The sequence below is a fragment of the Podarcis pityusensis genome (assembly GCF_964106645.2).
Source record: "Podarcis pityusensis genome assembly, chromosome: 1".
Classification (NCBI taxonomy): Eukaryota; Metazoa; Chordata; class Lepidosauria; order Squamata; family Lacertidae; genus Podarcis; species Podarcis pityusensis.
The window spans coordinates 79,594,710-79,615,127 of NC_138028.1; the positions used below are offsets into that span (position 1 = coordinate 79,594,710).

At 41.6% G+C, this 20,418-nt stretch overlaps 1 protein-coding gene across 1 annotated transcript in view; it reads right to left on the reverse strand.

Moving 5' to 3' along the window:
* Positions 1-20,418, reverse strand: part of SYT12 (synaptotagmin 12) — a 63,723-nt gene that overhangs the window by 24,789 nt on the left and 18,516 nt on the right. The window contains exons 4-6 of the mRNA XM_081012695.1: positions 13,302-13,363; positions 9,503-9,696; positions 8,869-9,258 (exon numbers count right to left, since the gene is read on the reverse strand). Coding sequence (XP_080868821.1) covers positions 8,869-9,258; positions 9,503-9,696; positions 13,302-13,335 — 618 coding nt within the window. The 5' untranslated portion in view covers positions 13,336-13,363. The remainder of the gene's footprint in view (positions 1-8,868; positions 9,259-9,502; positions 9,697-13,301; positions 13,364-20,418) is intronic.

Below are 20,418 nucleotides of genomic sequence, written 5' to 3' on the forward strand. Positions count from 1 at the left end.
CCTCTGCATCCTTTGGGGCAGAGAAAGTATTTCAGCTTCTTAATAAAAGAAGCTGGAGAGTTGCGGGAGAGGGAACTGAAGTCACCTCATTTTTCAACAGTGAAGTTAATAACTAAACTATATATCACTTTGCTCCTGGCAACAATCTGTTGCATGGCAGTGTGTACAAATGTCGGAAAACTGATAGCTCCTTCATCTGAATTTTCACTGCTGGACAAATGCAGTCCAGAACAGGCTTTCTACAAATTAGATTTTACAGTGGTACCTCCGGTTACGAACTTAATTCGTTGTGGAGGTCCATTCTTAACTGGAAACGGTACTTAACATGAGGCTCGCTTTCGCTAATGGGGTCTCCCACTGCTGCCATGCGACTTCCGCTTGCATCCCAGGGCAAAGTTCGCAACCAGGAGCATCTACTTCCGGGTTAGCGGAGCTCCTTACCCAAAGTGTTCGTAAGGAGGATGGTACGTAACCCGAGGTTCCACTGTATTCAAGTTTCAGATATGTGGCTTCATATGTTTTATATACAAAGTATACGAATACTGAAAATGGATTTGCACAGAACCTTTGCATCCAACATTACACAAAAATGGTGGGCTAGCAGACACTTGTTCTCAGCCTGATTTATCTCACAGGGCTGCTGTAAGCCTAAAATGCCGCTCTGGGCATGTTATGAGTAGGACAGGTTACAGTTGTAGTAAACAAGTGAACTTTTAAAATACTCTTGCAGCATTCTGAACGAAGCCTGGGTTATAGTTGGCTTAACATTGTTCTAATCTTGTTCGCTTTCCATCTCTTTTCTTTGGAGTGGAGGAGAAGTCTCTCCACCTGGCTAAACACACTGCTTAGATTTCTTAGGGATTCTAGTTAAATCCAGTTGCTTCTGCCACATACATATTAGAAAGCTTCTGACATGATTAAAACATGAAGTGGGTGCATTAGCAAAAGGTTTCTTAGCCTAGTGGAAGACCCCAGCGGAGTGCTGGCTTCAGCAGCACATTTACTAAAATTGGAACGATACAGGGAACGCCCCACCTGAACCATGTTGTGACACGCTAGGCAGGAAAAGGAGATTTAAGGTGATGAAAGGAAGGTTCATTTTTAGAACAGCAGAGGCGTGGGCACAATATTCATCTCATCCCCCCTTTTTATATAAATTTCACTTTGCAGGTAAGGAAAAAAATATGATTTATTAAAATGTTTATTTCATCACATATTTTCATTTAAAGTAAAATACCCAAACTGGCTGACAACATAATTTAAAAGAGAGAGAGAGAGAGAGAAATTAGAAGAAACTAAAAATGCTTTCCGCACATACGCAGGGATCGGAACATAGATCTGTGGATTAAGCCTTATAATCTGTTGGAAAACAAGCCTTCTCCGGGAGAGACTGGCTCCTCTCCCAGGCTCCCGGCTTGCTTACCGGTGACCTCCCTGGCTGCAGTCCCCGCAAATCCAGGATAGGTCTCAATAGGTGACATCTCCCAGCGTGGGAAAATGCACACCCCCTCCCTCCTTGCTTCCCAGCAGAGAAAGGAGATAGCCAGAAATCTATTTACATCGCTTTATTTCTGACTCTGCAGCACTACAGAAAACATGTCCGATCACTTCAGTTTCCATCCAGCAAGTGGCAGAGACTTCCTGTACATACGCAAGAGGAAGGTCTCATATTACACTCTGAGCAAATTCCGGTGAATTGCCCTGTGAACTGACTGTAACACTGTTTCCCACAGACAGCCCCATCATGTGATGTTTTCAAGCTGGCTGTTTGCAGCTGCGTTGCCCTCATATCGTAACATAATCAACAAACAAATAATATACACAAAGGCATGTAATATATATACAAGGTGGTTCAAGGTCTGTCTTCTTTCCTTTAACATTTTACAACTGCTCAGACCAGCTAATACCTCCACAATGGCAGCACAGGTTTGTTTGTTTAATGTTTTGAAATGCTCCCAGGAAGTGATTGTACATCATATTGTGCAGTTACTTTCTAGTGTATTGTAAAGAGAAAAATGTGCCTTCCACTATCTTCCTACAGGCAGGCACCTTCTCTCCCTTGCCCCCCTTACAATGTCATTGTTCGGCTCCCAAAGGGATTGAATCTTGATAGATTAATAAACAAGATGCACTAACTTTATTAATATGACTAATACCTTGGGGTTACAAGACCAACATTACACATCAATCCTTGCATGCATATAGTTCAGGAATTTAAAACCTCTAGTATTCAAGAAACTGGAATGTGTGTAAATAAAACATATTTCTGCTGGATATATGATACGGAGAGTCACACAACTTTGGTCCCCTCTGAAATCTCTGATAGGTTTCCCAAGATGTCACATATTCTGTAGGCTGCCAAAGAAACAGGCTGCATTGCAGCAGGGGACCTGGATGTGCTACCAAAGGGATACAAGATGACGGAAACAATGTGGCGTGGCGTTAGGAGCACTAGGTGCCAGTGAAATGCCATAGCATGCATGTACTCAATGGAACTGGATTAAATTCCACTCTAAGGTTGAATAATTCTTCAGAGCCTACAATCTTCTAGGTGAAAGGCAAGTATAATGTCATTATTCATGTCTATAGTATGCTCTTCAAACCTTACTGTGATTTGTCATTTGTTGCGTATTGACACAATGAAAGAAGCCAGTGTGCCAACCTTGCACTTTGAGGTGAAGCTCCCATTAGGCGCTGTGCGCTGTTACCTGAGAGCTCATTGATGGAAGTGGTTCAACTGAAGCCTGGTTATGAAAAACAACATGCTAAACTAGGGATAGGGAACCTGTGGACACCAAAGATGTTGTAGGGACTCCAAATCCCATCAGTCCCAGTCAGTATGGCCAATGTTCATGGATGACTGGAGCTATAGCCCAGCAACGTCTGAGGGACCACATGTTTCCCATCCCTGAACCAAATCTTCTGCCATTAAAAAGTACAACTTGGAGAGTAACTGATTAAAGAGACAATGAGGTTAAGCAAGGTGTTGGAGGAACAGAGAGGGGAAAGCTGTAGCTTACTGGGAGAGCATCTGCCTTGCATGAAGATCCCAGGGTCAATTCCTGACATCTCTAGGTAGGGCTGGAAGAGACTTGTGGCTGAAAGCATGGAGAGCTGCTGCCAGTCAATGAAGACAATACTGAGGCAGATGGGTGAATTGGTCTGACTCTGCACAAGGGAGCTTCCTGAAAGCAAACTGCTCATAAGGAACCATGACCATTAGAAGTTTCGGTTTCAACATAAGCAGAAGATCCCAAATTTGAAAGGGGCTATTCTGCTCCACCATTCTGAGACTTCATCTAGAATACTGCATTCACTTCAAGGTGCCAACATTAAAGAAGATGCTAACAAACTGGAGAGTTTAGTGGGAATGGTATGGGGTAGATAAAATGTCTCAAAAGGTAGCTCAGATGAAGAAAAAGTATGTAAGGGACTGGGTGTGTTTTGCTCATGGGAAATAATTTTAATAAGTAGTATAGCAGGTTTTCAATACATCTGCAGAACGCAGATGAAGAAGTGTAAACAAGTCATGGGAAAGTAGCTGAAGAAAAACCTAGCAAAATGTCTACAAATCACTACCCACTACGAGAAGGAAAAGAAGGTGGACAGAGACTCAAAGATGTGCAGACTTTCATAACTGAGTGCACTGCACTGCATTTAAGAGAAAGCCAACATGCAGCCACTAGCCTCCTATGTGCCACTGCAGCTTGTGCATTCTTATTAAAATCCAGGCAATCTCAATCTTCATTTTCACAAATGTAACCTTCTGGACCGCATGCCTGCACAGGTATATTTTGAGTATGTGAACACTCTGATGGCACTTGTAATGCTGAACAAATATCCCACTCTTGGCAGGAATGCAAGAGATGAAATGTGGGCAACGCTGACTGACACAGGTGTAACGTGACAATGAAAAGATGCTTGCTAGCTACTGTGTGGGAGAGTGATTTAAAACAGAAGAGTTTGGCTCAGCCAGGAAATGATTGAGTAGGTTAAGGGTCAGGCATGCCTTGGGTTAGGTACAAAGCAGAAAAATTATCTGCTTCCCATCACTGCTTTACATGCGCTATTCTTAATGCAGGAGAGAATGTGATGCTCTCACTACTAAGCATCTCTTCTTGTGGCTTTTAGCAACAGTGGGGAAGGACTGATCTCTGTGCAAATTTGTATAGTCATTAGATGAAAGATGATCTACCAATGTTACTTATTTTCTTAAAATACTGGAGAGCATTAAAAGGGAGGGGAACTAATGTGTCTTTATTACTTGTCACAGGACACTGAGGAGACAATAAGGTCCATGAATTATAGATAAGAGGTGATAAATAATAAATATCACTAAAGCATAAATATAGAGAGAATGGTCTTTATTTGATGAGATTTTCTTTTAACCAAAGCTAATGCCAAGGTATTTGTCAGACAATATTTTGTACTCTTGGAAAATCCAATTGGGTAGTGAGAAGCTTGTCTCTCTATTTTTGTTTCTCTCTCTCTCTCTCTCTCTCTCTCTCACACACACACACACACACACACACACCACTACTGAATAAACAAATCCCAGGAGGAACTGTATGTATGTATCAGACGAAGTTATTGCAAGAAACCCAAAGCTTTGCTTCCCAATGGTGATATGTAAGGGTTTTGCCAAATTTCACAGACACTTTGCCTATTTCCGCCCAGACACTGCTTGCGGCTGCAGTATTCCATATATGTCCGGGAAATTCCAGATGTATGGCAACCCTATGATATGTTTGGGAGAAACAAGCCACGAGTGCCAATTTGAATACCGTGGTTAATGGCCAGTGTTATAGCCAAATGCCGTCAATGATTCAACATGCATGTTTACTTGGAAGTAAATTCTACTGTGGGTGGGGGTGAGTGGGGGTTATTTCCTAGTACACTTATTTAGGATTGCAGCCTGGAAATAGCCATTTTAATCCAACTAGAAAAGTTGCTTTCTATCACTTGCTCACTGATTGAGAGGCAAACCAGTTTGTTGCCACAGCCAAAGAAATAGCAATATGTATTAAGTCTCATGGCCTTGATTTTGCAAAATGGCTTTGCAGAGAGAAGCAAGTTGCCTCCTGTGGCCCTGGTAGGATGAGAAGCAGGGGAAACAATCCTTTCAAAAACAATCACACACACATTTTCCAAGCCTAGTAATTGTCCTTATGTTTTCCACATCCAAGCTCCCAACTGCTCTCCTTTTTTGCCAAGCTCATATCAGCTTGTCCAGAAATGCCATTTATACAAATTGCTCTGCCTGTAATTCTCCAGTCTACTTGCAGTTGAAGTTAACTGCTGATTTCATCCAGGAGACAAAGCAGTAGTAAAAGAACAGAGCAGATTGTGGTCAGCACCAACCCAAGTCTTTCTTCCCTCAGTGAGCTACAACATCATGGAGCTTACATTTATTGAAGGCCGCGAGGAAGCAATGGTTTGTAGGGAAATGGGACGTTTTCCAGATTTGCTATGGTGACCTAACTATTAGCAAATAAATTCAACAAAGCCACACATACAAAAGCTGTGTGAATGCCACGGTAAGCAGTCTATAAACCACCAAGGCCCCAGATCAGTCATTCATTTTGCCAGAGAGGCCATTGTGAAAAGGGAGTAAGAGATGTTGGGCCAAAGCCACAAGTGGCCTACTGACTAGGCTTCTTGCCACATATGTTGTCCCTTCCACAGGCCTCTTTTTACCTCTGAGCTGGCAACTTGTGGGATGCTTCTGTCACATCTATCCGATTTGGCCCAATGGCCTCCAACTGCTCAGCCTCTTCAGATTAGCACTTTTTGCCTGCTCGTGTGTGTAAAAGTCTGTGTTGCAAGCAGCCTACCCACAAGAGCAATTTAATGTCTCATGGAACTCTTGCTGGAAACTAATCTGCAGACCTGTAGCTAAAATAATTACCATATGATTTTCATGAAGAAGAATGTGATGCCAACCCACAGCAATTATGTTGAACTTCTGCCACAACATTCCACAACCATTCGCTTAAGCAAGACTGCCGGGGGTGGAGAAGGTGGAATTGAATCAGTCCTTGAATGGAAATTATATTGAGGCATCTGTTTGGAAAACATGGTCGATGTAGGGTTGCCAAATTACCTGGGTGGAAAGATGGCCTGGTCTGCTCTTGTTTCTTTAATAGCAACCTCAAATGCAGGAATTAACAGAAGATTATTCTCATATGATGGCATCAGCATATCATCAAATGGCTGGTTCAGAAGGTGACAATTCTACTGGTGACTATTTAGGAGTTTCTTTGCCTTTCTTTAAGCAAAAGCATTGGTCTTCCAAGAGGAGCAGTACCATCTCACAAACATAAGGTAAAAAGAATTAAAAAATGGGTTCCCAAATGCAGGTTTGGGCTAAAGGTGGACCCCAAGCCTAAGAGAATGCAGTTAGCAGTGCTGCTAGCATTACATTGTCACCTAGTGACTGCAATGTAGACGAAGAGCAAGGTGAAAAAGCACCGACATTGTCTGTTAAATGAATCTGTACCCCAAGAGAAGAAAGACAACTATATTGATTGTTTTTGTACAAGTTCTTCAAGGCCCTCAGCCTCGATGAACCTGCAAAATCAATATATGTGGTTGCCTTCCTGTTCTGGAAATCTTATTCACAACAGGAGCCTTTCCTGAAGGATTAACAATTTTGGGGTATAAGCCTTGCGATACAGTCAAAGTTTCCTCTGTGGAGGTTGTTTGGAATACCATCTGTCAATTTTCTAACTTTTACAGTAGCAATTAAATCTATTCTGTAAGATGAATATCAGAGATGGAGGCTTTAAGAAAACTTTGTTTTCAAATGGCAGGAATTCACACCTGAGAGTTGAGAATTAGATTAGACTAATTCACAGGAAACAAAACAGGTGCTGGCAAGCTACTGAATCCTGAGTTGCTGCATCCATCTTTGTAAAAAAAGAGACTTCAAAGTCCTCAATACTATGCTATGTGAAGTAATTTAAGTAAAGACAATTTAAATCACCAAGAAAAGAAAGCACCTTGAATTAAGTAATTGATTTAAATGTTATTAATGCCTTAAACAAAACCGCTTACTAATTGCTCAACATAATCCTGCCTAATTTTCAAAAGAAATTCAAGGCAGCTAACAAATTCAAACATCACTCAGTATTAAAATACATCTCAGCACCCATTCCTAGCCCAAACCATAACACCAACTAAACTACAACAGTAATTTCCAAGGCAGGCATCAAAACTAAAATATCAGAAAGAAATCAGTCCTCCTCCTAAGAATGTTATCCCTCCACACTTTCTCCAATCTATCATCTCTTGATAAATTTCCTGCTGCTTCAGTTGTTCATCTTCAGTTGACATGATGCATATTGTTTCTTCCAGATCTTTCTCGTGACAAGGTAGACTCAAGACCATGAAAGCTTATGTCATAATAAATGCGTTAGTTGTTTTTGCGGAAACAGACTCAGAGGGCCCCCTTCTAGAAATTGTTATAACAATTTAGCTTCACCATAAGTACCGCTTTTACATAGTGTTTGAATGTAACTGTAAGCAACAGGGTGGATAAATATGTGGCCACACAGTGTGATGTATTCTGCCTAGTAAATGGGTGAGGGGAACGTTGACTAAATAGGCCTCAAGTCACTGCCAGTTTTACAATTCAGCGACCCTGTGATCACACTGCTACTGACAACTGATTCCTATTCAGCAAGATGCTGTATGAAGAGGACTTGCATTATCCCTCTCTTGAACTATGGGAAATCTCTGGAGTCTTGAAAAGGAGGAATCATTGGTGCAGTGTTGTTTTTCTTCCCTTAACTCATAAATAGTTAGGGAAGACGTGTCCTTTTGGCAAAAGCTACCAGAGCATCCAGTCAACCTACATCCACAAGATACTTTCATAAACCATGGGTTTAATTATATAATTGCTGCTGCTTCATTGAGCAATACCTGCTCATAGACCCTAGAAATGCAGGTTGTCTCATTGCATCGAAGCAGGCAAAGGTGTGACACATGACTCTATGGGCCATCACAGATTGCAACATCAAGGCAGCTAAATTCATCTCAAGTCAGGTAATTTCTAACAAAGATTAAACCCGGAGGGCTGAAACAGCTGATCCTATTGGCTTTAAATATTTATTTTCATTTATAAAACATTATGTTTCTAATTAAAGAACAAATAAAGCAATGTACAATTTTTAAAAAATCCATACATTCTAACAATAGCTCTCTTAAAGACAGATAACAACTCTAGCAAATCCAATTCTAAAAAGCTCAAACAGTCTACACCAGTAAAGGCACAATCAAATCAGGACAGTCCCTTGAGAGGCCATTTATACTTTAACTAGATTCCAAAGCCCATACATGCCACATAAAATGGTGTGGAAAGGTGTTGGTTTACTCTGCTTAAAGAATTGTCTAAAAACCTGTATCTGAGAAAACAATCCGATGGAGTAAGTGTGGATGGGCACTTAATTACAGCAAACATTCTTTCACCCCTATTCTAAGGAAGTCAACACTGTGCTGTTGAACTGAAGAACAGGAAGAACAAGATTGTTTGATACTCACAGCATGCCATACTCATGCTCATGGCCAGTTAATTCATTACACAGTTCCTAGAATGCAGATGTGGATCACACACAACACATTTTTCATGATTGAGAAACTTCAGACCAACTCAACATTCCCTCAGGAATCTGAAATCAACTATAAGTGAAGACCAAAAAAGTGCCTAGATCTCACCACTTGAACAACTAAGCTAACAACAATCCAGCATAAAAACTCCAAAAAGAAACACATGTTCATTTGATTGGAAGACATGGTGAAAAACATCCTGAGCATCTGCTATTATGTCATGCACCACTGTATACAAGTAAAAATGGTGGGGAAACTTACCCTTGAAATGCCAACTATTTGCTCATCCGGAAGCAAACTGATGCGCACAAAGCATGATTCAAAGTTGACATCTTCCTTCTCCATTAGATCTTTGCCCTGTAGCAGTGTAACATGCAAGGTGTTGGAGTTCACATTGTATTCCATATTGACTTCCACCTGTCCCACTGTGAACTCATGGCCAAAGTTATTTCCAATTGAGGAGATGGAACTGAGAGAATCGGTGGAGATGGACTTTTTCAGTGGCCCGTAGGGAGCCAACTCAAGGTCCTTGTGCATCAGCTCCAAAGTGCCCAACTCATTAATGTTTTCGAAGGTGTCATCCATTTTCAGGCTGGGCTTGCGAACAGGAGAGGTCCTTTCTCCTGCCTTTCTGAAGTTGCTCGCAGCTCTCTGCAGACAGTAAGCAGAACAGAAAGCTAGTCAGAGCTCAAGATTAACTTCAAACTATTTACTACTGTAAAACATCAACCTTTTGCAGGCCCCAGAGTTTAATTTCCCCGCATGCCCTCGTAGTCCCACCATTGAATAAAATTCTGGACTCAAGTGGGAGCTCTTAATCAAATCTGCTATTATGATGGCGCACAGGGGGGAATGGATGATTGTGGTAACTGATGGATTTCTCAATGCCCTTTACCTTTTGCTTGATCTGAGAATATGTGGTCCCATATTTTTGTTCTAGGTATCTGTAGTCGTAGTTTGGAAATGGAGATGGTGCAGGATAGCTGCCAGACCTCCATAGCTTCCACAGGTTTACTCCAGCTATTCCCAGCAAAACAAGTGCTCCAGTAATATAGATACCTATTTCCCATCCAGGTGGACTTCTTATGACTGGAAGAAGAGAAAGAGTTATCATGGCACATTGAAATCTTACAGAAGCATTATAGGAATATTAAGTAAGTGGCCTTCTGTGTGGTATCTTCTGTGATGCTAGGATAAAGGTGCAAATTAAGGTTCTAACCGTTCTTTTTTTTTTATATAAATATTTATTGGGTTTTACAATAGAAATAAACATAATAAACAATGTAACATATATCTTAACATAGTTTCACATTTTCTTTGGACTTCCTCACATCTCCCGCTCCCACTTTCATCGTTATAACATTTTGTCAGCAATTTATTATCTTATTTGCATTCTTATATCCCTTCTATATTTCATAATCTTCTAGTTCTCAAAAAGAGTTATATTTTCTCAATCTCACTTATTTTCTTAAATCATCTAAATTAGTGGTGCTCAATTATTTTGATCTAGCATCCTGTTTAGCATTCACTCAAATTGCAATGTTTTTGTAAATAATTCTTAAATTTCTTCCAATCCTCCTCAGTCCTCTCTTCTCCCAGGTCGCGAATTCTGCCGGTCATCTCAGCCAGTTCCATGTAGTCTATCAGTTGCATCTGCCATTCTTCCAGTGTGGGTAGATCTTGAGCTTTCCAATACTTTGCAAGTAGTATCCTTGCTGCTGTTGTTGCATACATAAAAAATGTCCGGTCCTTCTTTACCACCCCTTGGCCGACAATACCCAAAAGAAAGGCCTCTGGTTTCTTAGTGAAGGTATATTTAAATACCTTTTTCAGTTCATTATAAATCATTTCCCAGAACGCCTTCACTTTAGGGCAAGTCCACCAGAGGTGGAAGAATGTTCCTTCACACTCTTTACATTTCCAACACTTATTGTCAGTCAGGTGGTAGATTTTTGCAAGTTTGACTGGGGTCATATACCATCTATATATCATTTTCATTACATTTTCTTTCAAAGCGTTACATGCAGTAAATTTCAATCCAGTACTCCACAACCTTTCCCAGTCCTCAAACATAATATTATACCCAATGTCCTGTGCCCACCTTATCATAGCCGATTTAACCATTTCATCTTGTGTGTTCCATTTTAACAGCAAGTTATACATCCTTGAAAGTACCTTACTCTTAGGTTCTAACAATTCTGTTTCTAGTTTCGATTTCTCCACCTGGAACCCTAATTTCTTGTCATTTTTAAAAACTTCTTTAATCTGAGCGTAATGTAACCAGTCTCGCACTTTATCCTTCATTTTCTCCAAACTCTGCAGTTTCCAATTGTCTCCATCTTTTTCTAAAATTTCCCAATATTTTGGCCATTTGGCCTCCATATTGGGTCTTTTTCGGGCCTTAGCTTCCAAAGGTGAAAGCCACCTTGGAGTTTTATTTTCCAGCAAGTCTTTATATTTTGTCCAGACATTAAACAGTGATTTTCTGACAATATGGTTCTTAAAGGCCTTATTTGCTTTAACCTTGTCATACCATAAATATGCATGCCATCCAAAAGCATTGTTAAACCCTTCCAAATCCAACACATCAGTGTCTTCAAGAAGTAGCCAGTCTTTTAGCCAGCAGAACGCTGCGGCCTCATAATACAACTTTAGATCTGGCAGGGCAAAGCCCCCTCTTTGTTTCGCATCAGTTAATATCTTAAACTTAATTCTGGGCTTTTTGCCCTGCCAGACAAACTTAGAAATATCTCTCTGCCACTTCTGAAAGCACTCCGTCTTGTCCAAAACCTGAAGTGTTTGAAATAAAAACAACATCCTTGGCAATACATTCATCTTGATAGCAGCAATTCGGCCTAACAAAGAAAGTTTCAATTTTGACCAACTATCTAAGTCTCTCTTAATTTCTGCCCAGCATTTTTCATAATTATCCTTAAATAGACTTAGATTTTTTGCTGTTATGTTTACCCCTAGGTATTTTACTTTTTTAACCACATTAAGTTCTGTCTCTTTCTGAAACCGTTCTGACTCTCTATCTGTCAATTTTTTTCCCAAAACCTTAGTTTTCTGTTTATTTAATTTAAATCCAGCCACCCGACCAAAGTCATTAATCAGTTGTAATACTCTTTTCGTACTAGACTCTGGCTCCTGCAGGGTCAAAACCAGGTCATCTGCAAAAGCTTTTAATTTATATTGTTTCTGCCCGACCTGAATTCCTTCCACCAACCGATCCCCAGGTTCTAACCGTTCTTAATTCATAACCACCACCAACCCCACACCAACAGTACACAACATTTCACACAAAACTGCACCACAATGGCTTGACACAACGGAACACATCTTTCTTTTCAAATCTAAACTATAGTCTCTCTGTACAGTGAACTATCTAAGAAAATATGTGATTGCTTAACATAACAGGATTTTTTGTTTACAGCCATTGAAGTAACTTCCCAAATTTAGGAAAATTACAACACTTTGTTTTTATCATCACTATGTTTCTATTCATAAGAAAAAATCTTTCATTAAATGATTTCATATTATTCAGTTCTTGTTCAATATTTTTGATGGCTGATCTGTGAATACTACCCATTACTAGTTTATAAAGAAGCATTTTCTTTCTTTCAGCTTTTCAAAATTGATCTATTTTTCCTCTTACCAGTGAGAATAAAAATGTGTTTATTTCTTCATGGTTTCGGAAAACATTTCCCCCCTACATTTTGACTTTTAGCTTTCAAATATTCTGTTTCTATATGTATCCAAGCAGTCTCCTCACCAGACTTGGACTGCAATAATCTTTTCAATGTAGATAGATGGCCCACTGTTCAACCATGCTATGAATTTCATACTGGCACAGAAAATTGCTCCCACCTGATTATGATAAATGGGAACAGCTTTCAAGCAAACACACATTCTACAGTTTGCAGTGATCTACAAGAAGTGGCAATAAGATACACACTTGAACCAACTTAATGCACAACTTCTTCACATACCAAGTATTATTGTGTTTCTAGAAAGAAAGGTATTCACACAACTGCTTCCAAGAGACCTGAAGGCCCATATACTTTCACTAGCTACTTCCCAACAGAGAAATTCATTTGAAAAACCTCTAATAACCAGCTGAGACAATAATATATGGCTCTTTGCTTGGAAACAGATGAATCAATGGTCAGACGTTAATACTGAGCAACAACACGTCTACATTCCCTAGCCTGGTGCCTTCCAAATTTCAACTACAACACCCATCATCCTTGACTATGCTGGATGGGGCTGTTGTAGTCCAAAACATCTGGAGGACATTAGACTGGGGGTAGGCCACCAAATATTCTCTTCAAGCATCTTCTTTCCATAGACCTTAACTAGAGAACTTACTCTGTGTGCACCTGGTAGTATTGAGCTTCTCATAAATCTCTCACCATCTCACCTAGCTTGGCCCTTAGAATAAGTTCTTACGTTAGAAAGCTACTGGATTGAAAGTAAGGGCTTCATCAAAAGATATATGTGAGATGCAGCCCTCAGTATTTGTCTGGATACCCTTCTGTCTCTGGGGCTGTAAGAGTTTTCTGGATGTTCTGTCCAGAAAATGTCTAAATGGGAGGGAGATCACATTATTATTGTTTGAGCAGGGAGACTTTTACCAAGACTGATATCTCCAAACAAAACCCTAGCACAGTTTGTTCAGCATTCAAGATACTCACCACTGAGTTGGTGCTCAGCAACGTTATTATCCATGGTGACTATCCTGAGTAAGGGCAGTTAACTAGAAGAAAACACAAGCAAAAACAGTGAGGAAATCAAGGCAATGCTGTATGACACTGAGAGTACCTCAAGACCAGATTTATTCTATAACTAATTAATGAAAAGCTAATACAACCCCTTTCTTCTGTTTCCACAATGACTGGCACAACAATTGGGAAGGGATCCTGCTGTTTTTAGTCATTTTTTGTTCTTTAGTCTGCCCTCTTGCATTTATTTTAGTTTTACTGGATTGTATTGGGTGCTTTAATTACTTTTATTGTATGCAGTCTAGAAACTTTGGTGTACAGCATCTAATACATGTATGTACTATTATGACTACTGATACTACTAATAGCAGAAATGACATTACACACTTTGCTACACATATAAAATATTCCTTTGCATTCTGTCATGGGAAGCCCAATCCTCTTAGGCTGCTTTGGCTTCAGAGGTGCTACAACTGCTGCAGCATCCTGTGTCTCTGTGAAGTGGAGCAGCACCTTTCTCTGCTCCTGCATTACTGGGCCAATGGGCTTGTTGGCCCAATGCTCCAATGGCTCTAACAGCAGCAGGCCTGCCCATATCACTGAAGAGGCACCTTAGCCCTATAGTCCCTGTAATTAGACCATGCTGGTGTAGGAGAGTTGATGGCTACTGCTAGGCCAGCGTCAGGCCAAAAGGGTTTCACTGCTTGAGGTCCAGGACCAAGAGTCCCAGATCCTAAACTCCAACCCCATTGCATAATAAAGCAAAGGATCCAGTCATCATGGTTTTAAGAGTACATTTATATGGCAGTTTCCCCTCCACTCTGTGTTTTCATATTTCTACATTAAGCTTTGCATTTCATTCTGTTTCACCCAAAAATCTTCAGATCAAATTAGTCACACTTCAGTCCCATTTAAATCAACAGAACTTTACACACTCATTGGCTACTTTTATGGGACAGAAATGTCACTAACTTAGTCTGGCTCTAAACCACTGTGGTATGGCTGTCACCTAATTTCCAAAGAGAGGCACTGTGCCTTTAATTGTTACGTGTTAGGCAGCACAACAAATGCTACTTTCCCCAACATGAAAAGGATGAAATGTGGGATTTAAAATAATAATAATAATATGTCAGGCAGTTGTTATATGCATATGGAAAGCAAAAAGCTGAGAACCCCGTTGGTTAATTTTCTTTTTGGTTAATCTGCATCTTGAAATAAATAAAAATAATAATAATAATAATAATAATAATTTTATTATTTATTCCCTACCCATTTGGGTGGGTTTCCCCAGCCACTCTGGGCGGCTTACAGCATATCTAAAAACAAACTAAAAACATCAAGCATTAAAAACCTCCTGATACAGGGCTGCCTTCAGATGTCTTCTAAAATTTGTGTAATTCTCTATCTCCTTGACATCTGAAGGGAGGGCATTCCGCAGGGCAGGCGCTACTACTGAGAAGGCCTTCTGCCTGCTTCCCTGTAACTTCGCTTCCTGCAGTGAGGGAACCAGCAGAAGACCCTCGGAAGAGGAGCTCAGTGTCTTGGCTGGACGATGGGGAGGGAGAAATCCTCTGTTTAGGCCTGCTGCAATATATCACCATTGTGGCACAGTTGTTCCCGAGAGCTTCTCTTCCCCAAAGGCTTCCCTTTACACAGTTAGCCTCATGTTAACCAGCTCCATGCAGCTCGGGCTGATGGTAACCAAATCATGAAATATATTAGCATGGGTAGAATTTTATCTAAAATATGGGGATAACAATACAGTCTCTTTCTGCTGGGCTGTTGTAAGCAAAATTAGAGGCCAACAACCTAATAAGAAGAGAAAAACCACCGTGTATGTTGTTTTAGTTTATTGTTTTTGATATGTGTCAGGGAACTGCCATCAGTGCCGGAGGGAGAGAGCAAAATCCAGAGGGATTCCGGAGAGCGTCCCGGGATTGGGAGATGGGGAAGAGAATCAGCGTAGCACCAGTGGAGAAGGGGGGCAGATGGGGGAAGTGGCGAGGCGGTCCCATGACTCCTTGCCGGGGACCAGCGGGGAGAGTAGAGCTCCTCCGCTGCCTACGCCCTCCTTGCGCAGAAGGCTTTCGCGCAGAGAAAGTAGGAGGAGACTAGGCGTCAAAGAGCTTCTTTGCTGGAAGAAGTTTAAGAAACGCCCACTGATGGATTCTGCCAGCGATTGAGACAGCCACGGGTGAGTGGCTGTCCGGACAGAAAAGGTTCACTCAGGCAATCCAGCCAGGTGTTTGCACCGGCTTACGCACGAGCAACCCCTAGAACCATTACAATATGGATACTAGGTTACTTTGGTGGATGAAGCAGGGACATAGTTTTGATCACCCACCCAGATTTTCTTTTGCGGCGGGGGGGGGGGGGGACTAGCAGCCACAAGCAGCCAATAACACCAAGGCAGCATCCATCTGGCTGAGTTCCCAATGGCATATGAATTAGGCCTTGGAGTTTGCATTGTAAACTCTTCCAATAGCCAGCAGCGTCCCAATGGTCTGCAAGAGAAAACAAGTTTACAGTCTCAGCCAGTGTGCTCAGTGTACACTTATGCAAGTAGAGATTCCTCTCTGTCTTCTGGCACTGCATGAGTCACCAGTGCATGGTGTTTTGTGGAAATGCGTTATTAAAACCTGCTTCTCAAGTACATCACCCTGGATTAGAGGTCCTCCACTGGCAGGTTGTAGTGTAGTAATTTTGCTGGAACCTTGCAAAATTACTACACTACAACCTGCCAGTGGAGGAGGTCTGATTTATCTTTCATTCCTGAAGGCTCTTTCTTTGCTTGCTGGGGAGGAATTACTGCATTGTTCCATTCCGTGTCCAGCTGATGAATGGGTTTGCTTGAGAATTTCCTGCTTACCCTCTATCCATCTGAGTAGGGAATGACCCCATGTTTTTCATCGAGAATCTCCATCAAGATTTTTCATTACAGCTCCTAGTGGGTAAGCTGAATATTCAGATGTATGAGGAGCAGGTTGTCCTACAAAGTCTCCCCTAACTCAGCATCTCATGGTCTTTTGAAAAAGACCCCGCAATGCAGAAAAGGTGGATTCATGTTTAGTTGTATTGAGAATCTCCAGATACCGATGAATGCCTTAATTTTAAAGCCTATGTCATGGAGTGGCTGGATGCACAGGATTGGTGGGAGGCACCAGCTGGGGAGCCCCCAAAGGAAGACTGCTCAGAGCCAGGGGATTGGTGGTGGGACGACAGTGAGTGGTCGGAGGGACAAGAGTGAGGAAGAACAGACTGGGAGGAGGAAGGGTAATACGCAAGGGAAGTAACAGGGTTTAGTGAGCAGGAAGAGTCTGTTTCAGACTCTGAGGCAGAAGAGGGGGCTGGAGAGGTGTGGGACCAGGAGACAAAAGAGGCAGGATGAAGCTGGGTAGTCTCCCTCTCCTGAAAGTATCCCCCTCCAACTGCACCCAGTGTTAGGATATTCCGTTCCACCTTAAGGAACAGGCATGACTGTTGTGTGTCACATGCCTGTTTACACTCCAGCACAGCTTGCTGGGAACTTCCGTTTGTGTATAGCTTTTGCTTATGTGCTGTTTGCTTGGACACGAAGGAGAGAAGACATGTTTTCCTTTTGTCCTGATGTATGCTGAATAATCTGACCAAACTGCGGGAGGCAGTGGAAGACAGGAGTGCCTGGCGTGCTCTGGTCCATGGGGTCACGAAGAGTCGGACACGACTTAACGACTAAACAACAACAATATGCTGAATAAACTGCTTGTAAATATGCTCACACAGCCGTCTCCCTGCCACTTCTGTTGCGAAGCGTTATTTACTCTGCTGAGTTGCATGCTCCAGCTTCTGAAGCTCGGGTCGCAGTTTCATGCTGATTCAAGGACTGGAGATCGCCTGGCACACCGGCCGGGGGGCTGGAGCCTGCCAATTGCCCCGATTCCTTGGCTGCATCCCAACACCCAGCTCTCCTCCCCCTTGGTCTCCTGGGGCATGCAGGGAAATTAAGCAGGTTGAACAGAAATCAGTTTTGTGCAGGCACAGTTTGAGACTGCTTGGGAAAGACCCAGCAGAGAAGTAGCCTTAGTGGGCACTGGGAAGGCGGGGACCTTTAGTCCTCACACCTGCCTCATCAGGGCAAGACCTGCAGAGAAAGGTTGCTGGGACCACTAGGCTGCAGTGCTTCTGTTTCACTTCTATTCTGCCTGGGCCATATTATCTCTTCCAGGCTCTTCACGCTTCCTGAAGAACAGACAGTATTATTAAAGAGGCAACTTTCTGACTTAGAGCACAGCGCTCTGGCAACTTCCTCTCTCTTCTTGCCTGCCTGCTGCACTGCAGTATATGAAGCCCCTGGTATGGGAGGAGGGAGTCCCACAAGGACAATCTGGCTCAAGGGGTATTGTGTGAGGGGTCTCAGTTCAGGGGTCCCTGGCTTCATGTCAGGCCTTGGGTATGGGGGTCCAGCACTTCCATGGCTTGCTCCATTAGGCCTCTTGATCTGGCTGGCTCCTCTGTCTTTGGGTCAGAGTCCTGGTGGTTGTTTGAGATTTGGAAGGCTATTGGAAAAGTTTACAACATTGTCTACCATCTGTCTGTAGCTCTCTGCTTTTTGTTACTTATGGTTTTACTGAATTGCTGTGTGCCCAGTGATATCTTGGGAAGAATCAGGCTTGGATGCCATCCATCACAGTAGTTTCTGAGGACGTACTTAAGCAAAAATATATTCCAAAGTTTTCATCATATTAACTTTACTACTGCATGCAATTTGTACATCAGCTTTATTTGATGCATTCCATTCACAGATGGAACTCATTTACATTATATTGGACTATTTATTATTTCCGTCACATACCGTTTTCATGGATTGTTTATTATTTCTGTTATAGACAAGCTTCATGTTGGTTGTTTAAATTTGTTGAGGCTTAGTTTTGTGATGTGTTGTATTTTCATTAATGCATGGGTTTTTTATGGCTTATTGGCTGCAACTCATATCATATTGTATGATATAATATAATATCACAGGTTTGAGTCCACTGTTGTATTTTTGTTTTATCACCTATTTATCATATTTGTCACTGATTGGTCTGTGATTTGGTCATTTTGCTTGAGGTTTGGATCATGATATCAAGTTGTAGAGCTAAGAAAATTGACAGCAGCTTGAATAAAGGATACTTCATGTACAAAACCCATACCGAAAGGAAAAGGGCATAATGGTTTAACACAGAACAGTGGGGTTATAGTAAGAAAGGAAGGAAGTGAAGACACTTTGGGGCAGTTTATGTTAGTCCTCACCCAATCTTTTTTTAAATGTACACGTCCTTACAACTCAAAAAGCATTGGGCCACATTTAGAAACCATAATCACCTACATTTTTTGCCACAAAACTTTTCATCCTCAGAGTTCTCATAATTCAAATTAACATATTTTTCTGTGTACAAGACTAAGATTTTTCCCTTAAAAATAATGTCAAAAATTAGGGAGCCTCTTATACACGAATACATCTCTCCCCCCCCCCCAATTTCTTAAATATGAGTCCCCCAAAATAGGGGGTGTCTTATACATGGGGGCGTCTTATAGAGGGAAAAATACGGTACATTACATTGAGTCTGCTACAGAATTATATAGAAGTATGTACTAGTCAAATGGATTACAATGGGCTGACAAGCAAAAGCCAGATTAAGCACACAACAGCAACCTTCATAACACAGCGAGAAAGCAGGTACTTCTCCTTTCACACAGTTAAAGAGGGAGGGTGTAGTCTGTTTTAAAGACTCCCTGGCTGCTTAGGTTGCACATTTTTAGGACAGTAACTATGTTTTTCTTAATGGAGCAAGCAGCAATGTACTGTAGGAAAATGGGATGGATTTTTTAAAACCCTCCTCCATTCTTCCAGTCCCAATCTGACTTGGGTTCCTGCCCACAGCTCTCCCTTAATTAAGGGATAAAATATATGATCAATGTATCTCTGTCCCATCTATTTTGGCCCTTACAATGTGGTCTTATAGCTCATTCAATGGAGCCTTTGGCTTCTGCAGGACTTCTGCCATGCTAACATCTTATCACCAGCGCATTTGCCTGTCAACTGGTTACAACCTGTTGGGGAACAGGATAATCTAATTTGCACTGGTGATATAAGCCTATGTTTTCTAAGTTTCAAACATGTTTAGACTTTGTTTTTATGCTCCTAGCTTTAATAAGCAATAATTGGAACCTTTGAAATAAAAATACAAATAAATACCAGCATTTTTATTATTTCAGAGTTATCCTTCTACAGTTCTGGCAGATCAGCTCTCTGGCCCCTCCCCACCCCCAATTAGGATTTTTAGTTCAGTTTCGCCATTTCTCCCTTCCCTGTCTTGTTCAAATTCAACAACAATCTTACTAACAGTCTTGCTGTTCAGTTTGTACTTGCTATTTCCCCATCACTCGCCTCATTTTCTGTGTACAAATGATCCTGTGTTGGATAATATATGGACAAATCATTTAATATGGAGCTGGCCTTATTGAGAGGTCACTGCAAAATAAATAGATGATGCCAGAGCTGAGGAAAGGACTCCTCCAACTGTTTATTATCGCTACTGCTCAGAGCCTACAGGAACAGTCTCCCAAGGTACATGGGCATTGTATTGCTATGTTTAGCCAGGAATTCATTTCCATGCAATAAATAACAATAAAAAATTGGCGCCCCATGAAATTTGCAAAGGGGAAGGATGAACTGTACAGGAAATCCCTCTTCTCAGTGTCCACTTTCAGGGGAGAAGACCCCCCCCCCAGCCACACTTTGCTTACAAAAGGAAAGCACTGAAGCCCAGAGACTGCATGCCAAAGGGTGCTCTCTGAGCCCAATTTCACCCTTCGGGATCAAAGGTGAAATAAGAAATAATACACTGGAGAAAGGAAGGCTCAGGCACCTTCAATGAATCAACCTATGCAGGGAAAGTGACTGCAGCCCATTTCTGTTGACTGAGCAGCTCACTTCCCTCAGTCAACACTATTCAATCTCCATTCCTACTCAAAAGATCTTGGGTACTACTCTCCTCTGTCAAGGTTATTCACCAGGGGCAAACAGAAAAGTGGTGGCCAAGGTGGTTGGTTAGTTTTTTGGGGGACG